Source organism: Rhinolophus hipposideros (assembly GCF_964194185.1).
Source record: "Rhinolophus hipposideros genome assembly, chromosome: 21".
NCBI lineage: Eukaryota > Metazoa > Chordata > Mammalia > Chiroptera > Rhinolophidae > Rhinolophus > Rhinolophus hipposideros.
Window position 1 is genome coordinate 8,809,613 of NC_138067.1, and position 16,761 is coordinate 8,826,373.

General features: G+C 40.2%; 1 protein-coding gene across 2 annotated transcripts in view; it reads left to right on the forward strand.

Annotated features, from left to right (window-relative positions):
- Positions 1-1,629: 1,629 nt before the first annotated feature.
- Positions 1,630-16,761, forward strand: part of LPCAT2 (lysophosphatidylcholine acyltransferase 2) — a 59,438-nt gene continuing 44,306 nt past the window's right edge. Inside the window, exons 1-6 of one of the 2 annotated variants that reach the window (XM_081031917.1) lie at positions 1,630-1,978; positions 9,350-9,489; positions 11,950-12,167; positions 13,472-13,584; positions 15,488-15,548; positions 16,409-16,467. In XM_081031917.1, coding sequence (XP_080888043.1) covers positions 1,808-1,978; positions 9,350-9,489; positions 11,950-12,167; positions 13,472-13,584; positions 15,488-15,548; positions 16,409-16,467 — 762 coding nt within the window. In that variant the 5' untranslated portion in view covers positions 1,630-1,807. Of the gene's footprint in view, positions 2,016-9,349; positions 9,490-11,949; positions 12,168-13,471; positions 13,585-15,487; positions 15,549-16,408; positions 16,468-16,761 lie in introns of both variants that reach the window. The other variant, XM_081031918.1, reaches the window with a different exon arrangement.

Consider the following 16,761-nt stretch of genomic DNA (forward strand, 5'->3'; position numbering starts at 1 on the left):
GCTGCTATAATTAGCCCAATTTTTACTGATGAGGAAACTGAGGCCCAGAGAAAAGTGATTTGCCCATAGCTGTTAGGTAACAACCCAAGTGAAGGCCAAAGATGACCTAGAGGCAGAGCTTTAGCCCTCAGCCAGAACCTCCATCAGTAGCCACCTTAAGTAAACAGCTAGAGGACAGATGTGGGTTTGCTTTCTAAGCATAGCTAGCACAGCTTCTATTAATGGATAAGCTTCCTTACCCTTCCTTCCCACCCGATTGTCACCCCTAAAATCCTCTTCTCTGTAGAAATTCTGTAGCTGCTGCGAAACAGAAATTTAAGGCCTACGAGTGTTTCAGAGGCCCCGTCTGGCTTCAATAGTCTCTTGCTTCAGACCTCTCATGGTAGGGTTGGAGGGAAAGACAATGAGGAGTAGACAGGACTCTGGAGGTGACCTTGGTGGGCCTACAGTCACCTTTTTTCCTGTGTTCTCCCCAATGGCTCAGGCCCTTGAGAGCCCTGGGGACACAGCCTTCTGTGCAGGTATCTGGCTACAAGGGTCTGCCAGCTCCTATATGAAGACCCCCGAGGCTGGGAAAGCTTATAGCATGACTGTAATCCACTTACTAAGGTTCTCTGTTACACTGAGAAACTTCAGCTGCTCCACAACATAATGCCCAAAAGGGGCCATTTCTTGATTGCTTTTCTATGAAAACTACACATGCATTCTTTTAATTGTTACTACAACCCTATGGAGTGGAAATTTATCTTTTACCATTCCTAGATGAGACTACAAGCTCAGAGAAGTTGAGTATCTGAAGGCCATATATTTATTGTGGGGTTGGAAGATTCTAGAATTTCCAGTAGATAAGTTTGAAGGAGCAGCTGTCCCACGGGCCCCCGGCTCAGATTCTCATCATGTGTACAGCCTGCTGTGAGAAGTTGATCAGAAAGGATAAGTCATTGACCCTCTCCATCTGACTCTCAGCCACTCAGGGTTTGACCAACTTGTCTCAGGTTCGCAGAAAACCCCTCTCTACCCCCTTTCCCCGACCACACATATAGGTACAGACAGGCAACTAGTGTGGAGGACAGTAGTGGTTTTTGCCTTTTTCTAGTAATAGCAGCTCAATATTCCTTTGGAGAACCATTTCCCCACTGTCAGTCCATGTTTTCAGTGGAACAGATTCCACTCCTAGTATCAATAGATTAGGACTCTCAGCTATAACATCCAGTCAGAAGCCAAAGCAAAACGGACACCAGATATAAAATCCATCCTGGATACATTATCTTACTTAATGGAACAGCCCAGGGGTTGCTCTTCTAATTGCTGGATTCAGGTTCTGTTTGTCTAAGTTCTGCTCATCCCCATTTTACAGGAGGGGGCAACTGAGGAGCATAGAGACAGTAATTTGGCCAACATTACAGAGACATCAAAAGCGATTGGTAGTCCAAGTCTGCCTGACCCTAAAGCAAAGAACTCCACCGAAACTGTCTGTCATTGGGGTGCGTTGCTCTAAAGGCGAAACAGTCACTTCCACGGGGCGGAGCGACATTGCCCAAGAGGAAGAACCAGATACCTAAGAGGGTGGGGCTGGCGCTCAGGGGTGGGGCCGGCGCTCAGGGGTGGGGCCAGGGCTTGGCCCAGTTCAGAGCCAGGGGGCGGGGCGAGGCCAGATGGCGTTAAGTGACTTCGGCGCCTGCGCCGAGGCCGGGCAGTGGCGCCTCCGGCTGGGGCTCCCTTGCGATTCCACTCGGCGTTGGCGGCTTCGCTGGCTTCCCGCGTTCCGCGACGGTCGTTTCTGTCCGTTTCGACGCCCGGCTCTGCCATGAGCCGGTGCGGCGAGGCTGCGGCCGTGGCGGCCACGGTGCCGGGCGCGGAGGTCGGGAATGCGGGGCTGCGGCCGCCCATGGTGCCCCGCCAAGCGTCGTTCTTCCCGCCGCCCGTGCCCAACCCCTTCGTGCAGCAGACGCGGATGGGCGCTGCGAAGCGCGTCCAGGTGAGGGGCGTGGATCGTAGAGAGGAGGCGCGTCCAGGTGAGGGGCGTGGGTCGCAGAGAGGAGGCTTATGCAGGTGAGGGGCGTGGGTCGTAGAGAGGAGGCTTATGCAGGTGAGGGGCGTGGGTCTAGAGAGGAGGCTTATGCAGGTGAGGGGCGTGGGCCTAGAGAGGAGGCTTATGCAGGTGAGGGGCGTGGGTTTAGAGAGGAGGCTTATGCAGGTGAGGGGCGTGGATCGTAGAGAGGAGGCTTATGCAGGTGAGGGGCGTGGGTCTAGAGAGGAGGCGTGTCTAGGTGAGGGGCGTGTGTCGCAGAGAGAGGGCTTATGCAGGTGAGGGGCGTGGGTCGTAGGGAGGAGGCGCGTCCAGGTGAGGGGCGTGGGTCGTAGGGAGGAGGCGCGTCCAGGTGAGGGGCGTGGATCGTAGAGAGAGGGCTTATGCAGGTGAGGGGCGTGGGTCGTAGAGAGGAGGCGCGTCCAGGTGAGGGGCGTGGGTCGTAGAGAGGAGGCTTATGCAGGTGAGGGGCGTGGGTCTAGAGAGGAGGCGTGTCTAGGTGAGGGGCGTGTGTCGCAGAGAGAGGGCTTATGCAGGTGAGGGGCGTGGGTCGTAGGGAGGAGGCGCGTCCAGGTGAGGGGCGTGGGTCGTAGGGAGGAGGCGCGTCCAGGTGAGGGGCGTGGATCGTAGAGAGAGGGCTTATGCAGGTGAGGGGCGTGGGTCGTAGAGAGGAGGTGCGTCCAGGTGAGGGGCGTGGGTCGTAGAGAGGAGGCGCGTCCAGGTGAGGGGCGTGGGTCGTAGAGAGGAGGCTTATGCAGGTGAGGGGCGTGGATCTAGAGAGGAGGCGCGTCCAGGTGAGGGGCGTGGATCGTAGAGAGGAGGCGCGTCCAGGTGAGGGGCGTGGGTCGTAGAGAGGAGGCTTATGCAGGTGAGGGGCGTGGATCTAGAGAGGAGGCGCGTCCAGGTGAGGGGCGTGAGCCTGAGAGGAGGCAGATTGAGGTGAGGGTCTCAGAGGGGACATGTTCTGAGGGGGCCCTGTGTCTGTCAGTGGAAGTGTGTGTGTGGGGGGGGAGGCGTGAGTCTGAGAAGCAAAGGCTCTGAGGAAGAAAGATGTAGATCTCAGAGGGGAGGGCTTATTCAGGGGCCATGAGTCTGCAAGAGGCAGAGATGTGGGGCTGACGATTGAGGGCACATGGAGGGGGTGTGTGAGAAGATGCAGAGAACATGTGCATCTGAGAGGAAGGTCCTAAACAGGAGGAGGCTGAGCAGGCCAGTGACAGAGGAAACAGTCTATGCCGAGAAGGGGGAAGGAATCTGTGAGAACTTCAACTTGAGTGAGAATGTAGCGGGAGGCCAGCCAGCCTACCACAGGGAAGTCTCTCTCTCTTTCTCTCTCTCTCTCCTCCCCCCCCCCCTTAGGGAAGGAGAGAAGTCAGTCTGGGTTGGGAAGAGTAAGAGACAAGGCAGAGAACCCAGGTCCAGAATTAGAACAAGTAAGGCTGTGACGATCTAGCTGAGCTGGGGCATCAAGGGTAAGAAATCAGAATCTAGGAAAAGGGATAACAGGAGTCAGCTGAGGATGTTTAAGAGTTTTTGGTTCTGAATCAGTCTTCCCCCAAACCCATCTCTTAGATTCAAGGATAAGAGGGAGCCTAACTTTCTTCCACTGTGAAAAATGGCTATATACAAAAAGGAAGTTTCCTTTCCTTTTTCTTGTAAAGTGCTGTAATGTGTTACATTCACTCTTTGGACTTCCTCTTTTGGTGAAGTTAGTGATCAAAGAACAAGAGAGACTATGCAAGCTACATTTGTCCTGTGTGAAAAATGGTTTTGATGTTTTCCATCTCACACATTTCTTTGCTCTGGATTTGAAGTAGTGTAATTTTTGCATAGCCTACTTGTATGCGCTGAGACCTTTGTTTGCCCTCTACAGTAGAGGCAGGTTCAGTGCTGGGCGAAGCAGCATGTGATGGTGGTTAGAGTGATGATAGATGGGTGTCTGGTTAAAGATGGGCGTGGGAGAGGAAGAGGAACATCATGTAGTAATACCTCTTTGTAAAGACCCTAAATGTTTGAAACTTAGACCTTCGTGACTTTACATATCTAAAAACTTTTGAAACACTTCTAAGTACATTGACTATCGTTTAAGTTAATTTTCATCCTTTTTAGTCAAACCAGTCATATTTAAATGAAAGTATGTCCATCTATTTGGCTTTATATTTTGGACAGAGAATCAAAGGGACATATGATAAGTATACTGCTCGTAAATTGTTAAGTGTCTTTTTTTCCTTATAGCATGGCCTGTTACTGTGTAGAGAGCACTTCCAAATAGCTCTACAAGAGTTGTCATACAATGCAAAGATCACTAGTCTTAGGACGTATCTCAGGCCCTGCCTTTTATTTTTATTTTATTTTTTTTAAATTTATTGGGGTGACAATTGTTGGCCCTGCCATTTATTAGTTGTATGACTTTGGCCAAACCACTTAACCAAGATGATGAACTTCGCTTTCATCATCTACTAAATTGGAATAATAATACATTCAAGAAGGGTTAAGATTAAATAAGATAATGTGTGAAAGAATCAGGTATTGTTTGATGTTCTTGATATTGACATTTATGTTATTTGTTGTCTACAAATTATATACTATAAATTAAAAAGTACTTAAAATTTGCTACTTGGGTTGAATGGAATTGCATATAGTCAGGTATTTTTTAAAAAAATTAAACATCCATACGGAGCAGACACAGAACAGGTTTCAATGGCTTAAATGGTCTCGATAAAGGGAAAATTTAAATAGGCATGATTGAAAAACAATGTTGGCTACATTATCCAGTTTAAAAGATGGATATACTTTCATTTGAGTATAACTTAATATGATTAATTCAGACTAACCTTAATTTGAACTCAAATTTATCTTGAATGATGATCAATGTCTTGCTTAAGGACTCATCATTTTTGCATCTCATTATAGGGCTTAACTTTGCTCCTCCCCTTCTCTTTTTGACTATTTAAGGGTCTGCTACTTAGTGGCATAGAAAAAAGTAGCCTAGCTTTCAATTCCTCCATAGAAATAGGAATCGAAATGAGGTTTTGGTAGTAATTGTGCGGTAATTTACCATGTCAAAAATATTTCTTGAATGCCTACTATGTGCCAGACGCAATGCTAATCTCTAGAGATATAACAGTGAACAAGAAAAATAAGGACCCTACCTATCTAAAGCTCCTATTTCACTGAAAAAATTAAACAAGTACAAAAATATATAATTTCGTGTTTTAGTGCTATGAAGACAAACCAGAGAAGAGGATAACCTTGACAGAGTACTGAAAGAATGCCTCCCTACAGAGATGACATATTACCAAATGGAAATATAGCAAATCCCCTTAATTTGTCAGAGTGACTCAAAATTGGTTTACTGTTAAGTACTATTATTTGTTGCAAACCTGGAAATGGCACAGAAAAAAAGTTGCGCAACATTTGACAGCTTGTCAATTAAAATCCATCATTAGCTGCTCATTCCAAATGTTAGTAAATCTTATATGAATATGTGATTACTTCATTCTAACTCTATCTTCAGTGTATATGCTATTGTCCTTTCTTACAGTCAAAATTATTTCTTGTTCATTTGCAAGACTGTCTTTATTTGACCTTGGAGCCTAACCACTGTACTCTTTCTCTGAGGGTGTTTTTGTCAGAAGCAACCAGAGGCAGTTGCTTAACAGAACAGCTGCCTGAAGCAGTGAGTAATTATCAGAGCAAACAATAAGGTGACCAAAAAGCTTACAAGAAAAAGCTTGTAACTATATGCTATCTAAAAAATACACACTTTTGATTCAAAGACCCAAATAGGTTGAAACTAAAAGGATAGAAAAGGTATACCCTACAAACAGTAACAGAGAGAACTAGAGGGGCTCTATTAATATTTGATAAAATAGACTTTAAGACAGAAAACTAGAGAAAAGGAGGCCATTTTATAACTTACTGATTTATCGAGGAGACATAACAATTGTAACCATATATACACCTAACAACAGAACGACAAATACACAAAGCAAAACTGACAGATTGAAGGGGGAAATAGACAACTCAACAATAGTAGTTAGAGGCTTCAATTCCCCAGTTCTAATAATGGGAGAACAATGAAACAGAATATCAACAAGGAAATAGAAGACTTGAACAACACTATAATCATCTGCACCTAACAGATTATGTTGAACACTCCAACCAACGACAGCAGAAGACACATTCCTCTCAAGTGCCTACGGAACATCCCCAGACAGACAATAATATTAGGCCATAAAAGAAGTCTCACTAAAGTATTACAATAATACATTGTTCTCCAACCACAGTGGATTGAAATTAGAAATCAATAAGAAAATTTGGGAAATTCACAAATGTGTGGAAATTAAATCACATACTCCTAAAATAATCATGGTTCAAATAAGAAAGAAAAAAAGCTAGCAAATACTTTGACATGAGTGAAAATGAAGACCATATATAAAAAACATGTGGCTAGCATTGTTTCAAAGTCTAAAAAGATGTTATAAGAAAAGGAAATTATAGGCCAATTTCCCTTATGATCACAGATATAAGAAATTTTGGCGAACTATCAGCAGGTCAAATACCGCAGTATGTGGACAGGATAATATATTCTTCCAAGTTTGGTTTATACTAGGAATATGAGGTTGGTTTAACATACAAAAATTTATATTTCAACATGAGTCATCATATGAGCATATTAGATAAGAAGCACATGATCATTTCAGTCGATGCAGAAATTTTGTTAACTTATTTGACAAAATTCAACATCTACTAGTGTTTAAAAAAAATCTCAGTAAAATAGGAATAAAAGGGAACTCTTTCAATCGTATAAAGGGCACCTATTTTTGTTTGTGAGGAAACAAAGTAATTCTGAAATTTATGTGGAAATGCAAAGGATCTAGGTTAGCCCAAAAAAAGTTTGAAGAAGAAAAGTTGCAGGACACACACTACCTGACCAACAAACACTTGGAAAATGTACTCAGCATCATTTGTTCATCAAGGAAGTGTGAATTAAAACCACAATGAGGTATCGTTTTTCACCCACTTGAGTGGCTGCAAAGACTGACAACACTGAACACTGGTGAGGATGTGGAGCAACAGGAACTTTCGTGCTTTGTTAGTGGAGGTGTAAAATGGTACAATGACTTTGGAAAACAGTTTGGCAGCTTCTTTATAAAGTTAAGCATACCCTCACCCAACATTTCCACTCCCAATGAAATGAAAATATATGTTCACATGGAGACTTGAACATGAATGTTCATAGGAGCTATATTCATAGTGGCTCAAAAATTACAATAGCTAAATGTCCATGAACAGTTGAATGAATAAATGAGTTGTAACATATTCACACAGTGAAGTAATACTCTACAATTAAGAAGGCTGTGGTACTGATACATATAATCGCAAGGTTGAATCTTCAAAACCATGAAGTGAAAGAAGCCAGACATAAAAGATTTCATTCATATGACAGTCCAGAACAGGCAAAACTATGGTGAAAGAAGGCCTATCAGTGGTGGCCAAGGGCTGGGGAGGGTGTATTGACAGCAAAAAAGCAGCGGGGAGCTTTCTGGGGTGTTGGCAATGTTCTATATCTTGATTGTGCTGGTGTTTGCATCACAGTATACATTTGAAAAACTCATAATTTGTACATCTACAATAGGCACATTTTATTTTATGTAAACTGTCTTAGTAAAGTTGATATTTTAAAAAGACTCCCAGCACCGAGTGTTGCCAAAGATGCACAGTGACTGAAGTTCTCATACATTGCCAATGACCCTTTAAAATGATACAACCACTTTGGAAAATGGTTTGGCAGTTTCTTATAAAGTTAAACTACGCCTGTGACCCAGCAATTCCACTCTTAGGTATTTACCTAAGAGAAATGAAAGCATATTCCCAAAAGGCTTGTCTAAGAATGTTTGTGTTGGCTTTATTCATAATAGCCCACAACTGGAAACAACCCAAATCTTCAACAGGAGATTAGGTAAACAAATTGTCATATAGTCATACAGCAGAGTAAACTTCTGCAATCAAAAAGAATGAATTACTGATATACAAAACAACAGCGTTAAATTTCAGAAACCTTAAGTGGAAGAAGCTAGACACACAAGAATGCATAATGTATGATTCCATTTATGTGATATTCAAGAACACACAAAGCTAATCTATGGTGATACAAATCCAGCATTGGTTACCTAAGGTAGTGAGAGACGTAAGGTGACTTTTCTGGGTATGGGTGTGTTCTGTATCTTGATTGGGTTGGTGGTTAAAAGAGTATATTTTTACATTTATCAAAACTCATTGAATTATACACTCAAGATGTGTATATTTCCTTGCATGTAATTTTTACTCCAGGAGCACACACATGCATACAAATAATTTGGCAGAGTGCAAAAATAACGAATATTTTTGACATGTCTTTAAATGATATGGTCATGCTTAAATTCACATTAAGGGCCTGGAGAGAGAGGAGGAGAGAGGAGGACAGCACTGTTCGAATAGTGTAATGAGCCAACAGAAAAACGGGCAATTTGTTATACAGAAGGACATTTTGTTTCACTTAAAAGGCAATATGGTATAGGATTAAGAGCAAGGGCTTTGTAAACAAGCTGTGTTCAAATCCTGGTGCTGCCGCTTAGTAACTATGTGATCTCAAGCAATTTACCTTAACTCCCTAGGTGTCACCCCTTTCTTATACGTAAAACAACTTAAGGTTGCAAGAATGAAATAAGTTACTACATGCCAAGTGCTTAAAGTTCCTGGTACATAGTAAGCATTCATATGTTATTTGCTATGCTTATTTAGTTTTCATTCTTATTTTATTTTTTTCCTTCCCCCATCTCCATTGGTGTTATTAGTTAAAAAGGATGGGCCAGTATATAAAACGATAACATTTACCTCTTCACACTCTAATCCTTTCATTAACCCTTCTTGGACTTACAGCTCTCACAATGCAATTTGCCCTTTTACCTTGATAGCTTCTGCTTGTCTTTCAAGACTGTCCAGCCTTGAACTCCTACAGGAAGCTTTCCCTGACTGTTAAGTCAGACGCACCTTTTCTCTCTTCCTCCACCATTCTCTATTTCCGTGACATACAGATCAAGTTGTCTTATAGTACTTGGTTTTCTTCACTGTTTCTTTTGCTGCATGTGAGGCTTTGTGGGGTCAGCTCCATGTCTTATTTTCCTTTGGCTAAGATTCCTTGTCTGAGGCTAATGCTCAATTCATCCTTGAGTGACCGCAGGAAGAGTATAAAACTTCCCTCTTCCATGTTTTGGTTTGATGCTACAGCATTAAAATAATGTCCATTCATCTATTTTTATCAACTTTGACTTTCAGATATTCTTTCTTGGAATTATCCTGCTTCCACTTCGTGCCATATTGGTTGTAGTAACTTTATTACTGGCATGGCCATTTGCTGCAATTTTAACAGCATGCTGTCCTGAAAAGTTGACCCATCCAATAACTGGTTGGAGGAGGTAAGAAATAATTAAATCTAAATGTTGGGTAAATCAAGATGAAGAAGAATTTATCATAGTTTAGTCGGTGATCCAGTTAGTTTAACTACTACCCACTCAATTTTAATCATTTATTTTTGTTTCTCAGGTGAAACTGTTCTTATTGCATGTAGACATTACTGCCCACACACATAATGATCATCTGTCGAAGTTGTAATTTCCTAATATTAAAATATTTTGTTTTCTGAGTTATTGACAAAAATGATAGACCCCTGCTTCTCAAAGACCCAGTTAATACACCTGCAACCATTGCCGCTGAAAATACCAGGATTTCTTTTGCTCTTCTTTCTGCAGTTTTCACATTTGCTTTTGTCCCTTTATGATAATTACATAGTTGATTCAGTAGTATTATTAAGTGGACCAGGTATAGTATATGTATTCATTACTTCAGTGATTATTATTCACAATTTAATTATTAATCAAGATAGCCTCGCTTTTTTAAACATTAGCATGGAGGCCCACAGGAACTGCTTCCCAAGCACTATGTAATTAGCATGGTGTTGGAGAATTCGATTGAGTATGTATTAATAGTCACTCTACTGGGCAGAACCAACTCGTTGCCATAAGCATGTCCCAAAAGTGAAGGCTTTTCACGTGGACTCCTTAGATTTCACAGGAATCCATAGATGGGTTTCAGGGCACTGTTGACATCTCTGAAATTCTGCACTTTTTTTTTTTTTTTTTTGTATGCAAGGGCCTATTCCTTCCTTCCAACTCTCAAATGAGAATATGTCCTCCCAAAATTTTGAGAAGCACTGATCTAGAAAGTTTTTAGGAAATATGCAATTTGCTGCTCAATTCATGTTCTAGTGAACAAATGTCACCATTAAGTGCAAGGCGGGTTCGAAGTGGAACTACATCCAAGGCTGGCAATGCCCCCGGGGAAATAATACCACCACAGTCCTTGCAACGCATACGCCCTTGATTTATAACACAAGGTTGTGTGTCATTAAAAAGATACTGCAAGAGACATTTTTTATCACTCACTGATTCCTTTCAATTGTCTCTTTGGTTTTATTGTTAATAGTTTTACGAAAACCTGTGATGGTGGAATAGTCTAAATATCCAGAAAACAGATGTAAATGTTGGAAAAGAAAGTTCTACTTTTGTCAATTAAGCCAGTATGTCTCCTTGCTCTCAAACAGGTAGCATTGGAGTTACTATGCAGCACTAGACTATTAGCCACTTTTCCCCCCATTTTTTAAAAAACATTTAAATAGAAGTGTCTACTGACTATGACTATAGGATACTTTGGAATGTCATTGTCAGAAGTTACATCAGTATAAATCAAAAATAGCAGGTGTAGAAGCTCCCTGAAAGGGTGACCTTCTTATCTTTACATAAAAGACCTCAATTCTGAACTAAAGTGCAAGAAGGCGAGACACAGTCATTTCTCTGCAGCCTCTGGAAAAGTACTTGGTTTTGTGTGTCTCACTTCTTTTTACTGTGAAATAAAAGTCGGACCAAGTTCCTCAGTAGCTACTTAATTGCTCCTCACTAGGTTATTGCAAGATTGTTGAGAGAATTAAATAAGAAGCCCATCTTTTAAAGTTCTCATTAGCTGTCTATGGGAGAGATGCGCAGTATTTTATTTTCATGAAAAAGCCATATGCTTTATTCACGTATTGAGAAGTCCATCCTCTGTTTGCCTTTCTAGGAGTCTGTTTTTGTTTCCCTACTCGCTTGAGCTTATCAAGGACAGGGACTGGACTTGTCTGTGTGTCCAGCACAGTTCCCTGGCACAGTTTGGTGAATTAATTAATCTTTAGTGACAGATTCTTTTTCAAAAGCAAGCAGATAGATTTCTGGCATTGTTTAATGGCATCACTGTTCCAAGGAAGTGAGATGGTGAATTTTCTTGAGTTTTTTGATGATGCCTAAGAGCTGTCATCATATAGGTAACAAGGCTTACTTTTAAAAAAATTCTCCCTAAATCACTTAGAAGACAGTTTCAACGTAGGAGTTCTGAAAGTGTTTGGGAGACAGCACCATCTTCCTTAGATAGGTATAGATCCCCCAAGGTGATTACTTTGAAGGGCAATTCTGATTTGAATTCCTCAGAGAGGATGTGTGTTGAAAATTCACTCTCTTCACTTTATAATCACAGAAGAATGGAGCCATTTATTGGCCACACGCCCTTGGGAAAATTACTTCTCTGTGCCTCAGTTTTCACACCTGTAAAATGGGGGGGGTGTAATAATAAATAATACCTATTTCATAAAATGGGGCTGAGGATGAAAGACATTGATATATGTAAAGGATTCCGAACAGCGCCTGGCAGGAAGGGCTCCATGGCACTGTTAGCTCTGCTGGACTCATATTTTAAAATGAAGTGTTCTGATATGTTTTGATTTTCGTACTGTGGTTGTTAGCTGCAATGACCAAAGCTAATTCTGTCTTTTTTTATATGTATTTTCAAAGGAAAATTGCTCAACCAGTTTTGAAGTTTCTGGGTCATGTCCTGTTCTTTTCAATGGGATTTATAGTTTCTGTGAAAGGAAAGATCGCAAGCCCTGTGGAAGCACCAATTTTTGTTGTTGCCCCTCATTCAACATTCTTTGATGGAATTGCCTGTGTCGTGGCCGGGTTACCTTCTATGGTATCTCGAAATGAGAATGTGCAGGTCCCTCTGATTGGCAGTAAGTACTTGTAAGATAAAACAGAAGAAATATTTTCATGCTCATGCTATAAATTTAAGAAAACATGTATAGTTTACTGGTAGACTTCTAAAATATTCTAAAATAACACAATATTTCAAACATATTTCCTTTCTTTTAATGAGGTACTATATTGAAAGAATGAATTTATGAAAAAAGATTAGAGACTCCCCTATATGTACCCTTATAATTCTTTTAAAATCTTACCTTAATCACTGTACCATTGCAGCTTTCTGCTCTTGTATATGAAAGAGCAGTTTTTCCAATACCAAACTTGCTTGATTTTTTTTTTTTTTGAGAGAGAGAATTTTACAAAAGAATTCGTGAAAACAATGGTATGTGCTATTTTATGAATTTCTCTTCAGGGTATTAGGCTGATAAACACACTACTTTTTTTTTCTCTTAACTCTGTTTTCTTCATTATTGTCCCCAAATGTCCACGAGGGACCCACGTATAACTCTTTGAAAATTATGATGTGGAACAATAAGTGCTTCCTGTCATAAAAAATAATGAAGCAAGGGCAATGTTTTTCCCACCAGATGCTTGGGTGTCTCCCTAGGGTATTAGTCTCCATGTAACGGCTCCCAATCGTCCCAAGGTCATAGCAAGCATCAAATGATGAGAGAGTGAGTGTGAAAGTTTCCTGATGTTGCCTTGATACTCTGACGAAATAATAGTTGTTCTTGCAGCTAAGACACACACTCTTTTCTTTTTTTCAATGTAACTCCCTGCTTTGTGTAATAAGGTGTTTCCCTGAAAAATTGTGTAGCAATAGATTTTTGGTAAATTGAGATTTAGTTTGCAGGGGCTAGGATGTTATGTATTTAGAAGACTGTTGGGCTGAAAATTTTTATAAAATGAATAATAATTGCTTCCTACTCCTGTGTACTAGGAATTCACATCATCAGTTTTCAGGATATCCCTAAAATAAAACAAGGGAATCGTGTAGTACATTCCAAAGGTCTAATATCAACTGAGGAAGAAGAACTTTAGGAGAAAATTGCATCTGCTACTTTTAATGTTCCTGCCGCTAACTTCTGTTAAATCAATGAAATATTTTTAGGCATAAATATCCACCTCCCTTTTCGAAACTGGAAGCTTTGAATTAGAGGGTTGATTTTCCTTTTTTACATTGTCATTTTTTTTTATATGCTGTCATTTTAATTTTGCATACAATTTGTTTTATGATTTATTCAGTATTATTTCTTTGGTAGCTTTAGCAAAACAAAACAAAACAAAACAAAGCAAAACCAAACCTGGTTGTGAATTTTCATTTCTTTTAAAGGACTGTTACGGGCTGTGCAACCAGTATTGGTATCCCGTGTAGATCCGGATTCTCGAAAAAACACGATAAATGAAATAATAAGGCGAGCAACATCAGGAGGGGAATGGCCCCAGGTAAAATGTAGTAGGTGTTGATTTAAGATACTGAGAGTTCATTTGTTGTACATTTGTCAGCGTCTTCATTTGCATCCACAGATAGCAGTGTCTTGGGGACACCTGTGCCAGATGTCTGTAGCATAATAAAAGCAGAATAAATGAGCATTATGAAATCCCCTTCCCATGAGATACTCCATGGAATTAAATGTATCATCCTTTTCTGTTCTCCAAACTCTTTGAACCGATTTTTACTCTGTGTTACAAAAAGTCGTTCTCTACCTCTAAATTCACCTTTTAAAAGGTGAAATGCTAATGCTCAGTTGTACTCAACAATATGGTGGGCTTACTGAAGAAATGATTAAGATCTTTAATCTTATCTGAAATGTATTTAGATAGTGCTTTTCAGTTCAGGGGGGCATGTCAGAATGTCAGGGTATGCAGAACATTTTCAGACTTCACCATCTCACCACCCCCTTCCTCTGTGATGAATGATTTTTGAGGGTGAGAGGGTGGCAACATTTATGGGATAAAGAAAGCCTCATGGGTGATGCTAATTAGTATTCCTTTACTTTTGCCCAGGTGAAAACAAATGATCACTAGCAGAACTAATGGTCTCACGATGATGTGTAGGTGTTAGAATACCCAGAAGAGTATGACCAACTATTAGGTTTTAGGAACCAAGGCATGTGAGGAATGGTTAAAAAAGTGACTGGGAAGAAATCGCATTTGGAGTAATAAGGGTTTTGATATTTCTTTTTGGACCCAAGAAATGTATCCAGGACTGGTAGATGAAAGTTAACACATAGGTAGATTTCAGCCCGTTTTACTCATCTCGAGGAACTTTTCTGTCCAGAAGTAGAAAGGTCTGCTGGGGAACCCTTTTCTGGAATTTTCAGGCATTGGCTAAGCAACCACTTGGGGGGGATATTGTAGAAAGAATTCAAGCATTAGAAATGCTAGATGCCTTTTCATGCCCCTTCCAGCTGTGACGCTTTATGATTCTTTGTTAATAGAGTCGCTATAGACTTTGCACTGAGTGGATCACATTTGCTGTTGTATCTCATTGTCATAGGAAATGGACTTTTTTTAATTGGAAGATGGAATTTCACCTAGTCATAATTTTATTTTACAAATGACCCGTTAGGGTGACAATTTGACCTAATGATGTTTTCTTGCTCTAATTGTTATACAATATATGTCACAAACTACTGGGAGGGCAGGAATTTTCTTTTTTGTTTTATGTACTTAGTAATTTATGCATTGCTAAATTCTAAATCCTTCTGAAAATCAAGCTATTTTATTCAACTAATGGAAACTACCAGTACTGCGTGTTGTTCCCATGGAAAACAAAAATGAGTATGGTAAAAGCTAAAAACACTGCCTCAAAAAAAGATACTAAATTGTGTTTCGTATGTCAACTGATTCAAGGAAGCATAAAGCATGTTATAAACAGTCCTTCCTTTTACCTCAGTACATAAACTGTATGTTGTGGGAGTGAGTATCATTTAATGTGAGAACTGAAGCAAAGAAGTAGGAAATTATTTGGTTAAGGATGTATGAGCAGTAGAAGGAAGAATTTAATATTGCCCAAATGTACGCTTTGAGCATGACTTAGGTCTACAGCTTCTTTTAAGTCTATTCAGATCTTAAATACCATCATTAAGAAACCATGGCTATGTGTATACTGTATTCAAAGCTCTAAGATGTTTTCTAATTATCTTAATGGTCAGACTACACTTGTTTCAGCAAAAAGCCAAATACCTGTAATCTGATTCTGGCTTTCATTAGACTCAAGGGTTAGCCTTTTATTTTGTCTTTGTTTTATAAGAATTGGCAGCTATTTGTGAAGTAATAAGAAAACGAACAACGAGTTAACCTATTAATTAGACTGAAATATTAAATCTATTCCTTTTCTCCCAAGATACTAGTTTTCCCAGAAGGTACTTGTACGAATCGTTCCTGTTTGATTACTTTTAAGCCAGGTGAGATAAATTAAATTATGTATTGTGACAAAGCAGTATGAAGATTTCTCAAATGATTTGCTAGAAATACACAAAATAACTATGTTTGCCCTTAGCATTTCTTCTTTTCTGATAGAATGTTCTAAATGTTATGAATCCATAGGACTTACTACTTTACCTTCTCTTTTGCTTGGAGTGTCTATGTCGGGAGGGTGTGTGTGTGTGTGTGTCCAATCAATGGCAGATTTTTCTTTTCCTCCAAGGATACTGTCTGAAACACATGGGGTCCTGTGTTATCAAGTAGAAAACCTATTTGAATTATCATTATAATACCTTCAAACGCCTTCCAAGGTTCTCTCTTTTTCTTTTTCTTAATATTATCAAGTCGTGAATTTCACAGTAATCTGTAATTTCATAATAATTGGCACCAGTTTACAATGTTTCTGTAATAGCTGCCAGAATACGCAGAGCCAGGTTAGGACTCATGTCTGGCAAGGCGGGACTTTCTGGCCTCAAACATTTGATTTCATCTGGATTTTCTTCTCCTTATTTCCTCTTTCTCTTGGTTTTTGTCAGTACTTAAAAAACAAAACAAAACAAAATGTTAAATAATAGGTATCTGGAACATGAAAACAAGTGGAGATGTAAAGAGAAATAAATACTGAATTGCCTTAGGTACATTTAATATTTTGTTCACATAATCCTGAATTTTAAAAATCTCTCATTTTGGTAAACAGTAGGGATTTACTAATGTTTGGCAAATAGTTTACATGTAATTCTTAAGACATTCAGTACATGTACACCATTTATTATGTTTACCTTATTTGTAAAACTTGTATGCATAGAAAGAACATGTTATAACACCTCGTTAATGGTTACAGGAGCCTTCATTCCAGGAGTTCCGGTGCAGCCAATCCTTCTCAGATACCCAAACAAGCTGGTAAGTGTCGTGGTTCACTATGGGAAGACTTTCAAACCTTCCAAACTTCACACATTCTCTAGGACCTCTTTTACTATTTGAAAAAAGTTATAAATAGACCAATGGTGGAAGCAGGTAGGGGGGACTCATGCTCCTTGCCACATTTAGTTTTTAAAAGTTGGCCAGATGGGCATGCAGTTGTGGATAACAGCATTCCAAGCAGTGTTTGCTCCTGTTGAGCTATAGGAAGACATTTCCTTGGCTCCTCCTCTGTTGTCCTGTGATGGTATGACTAAGTCTCCGATTCAGGGTTGC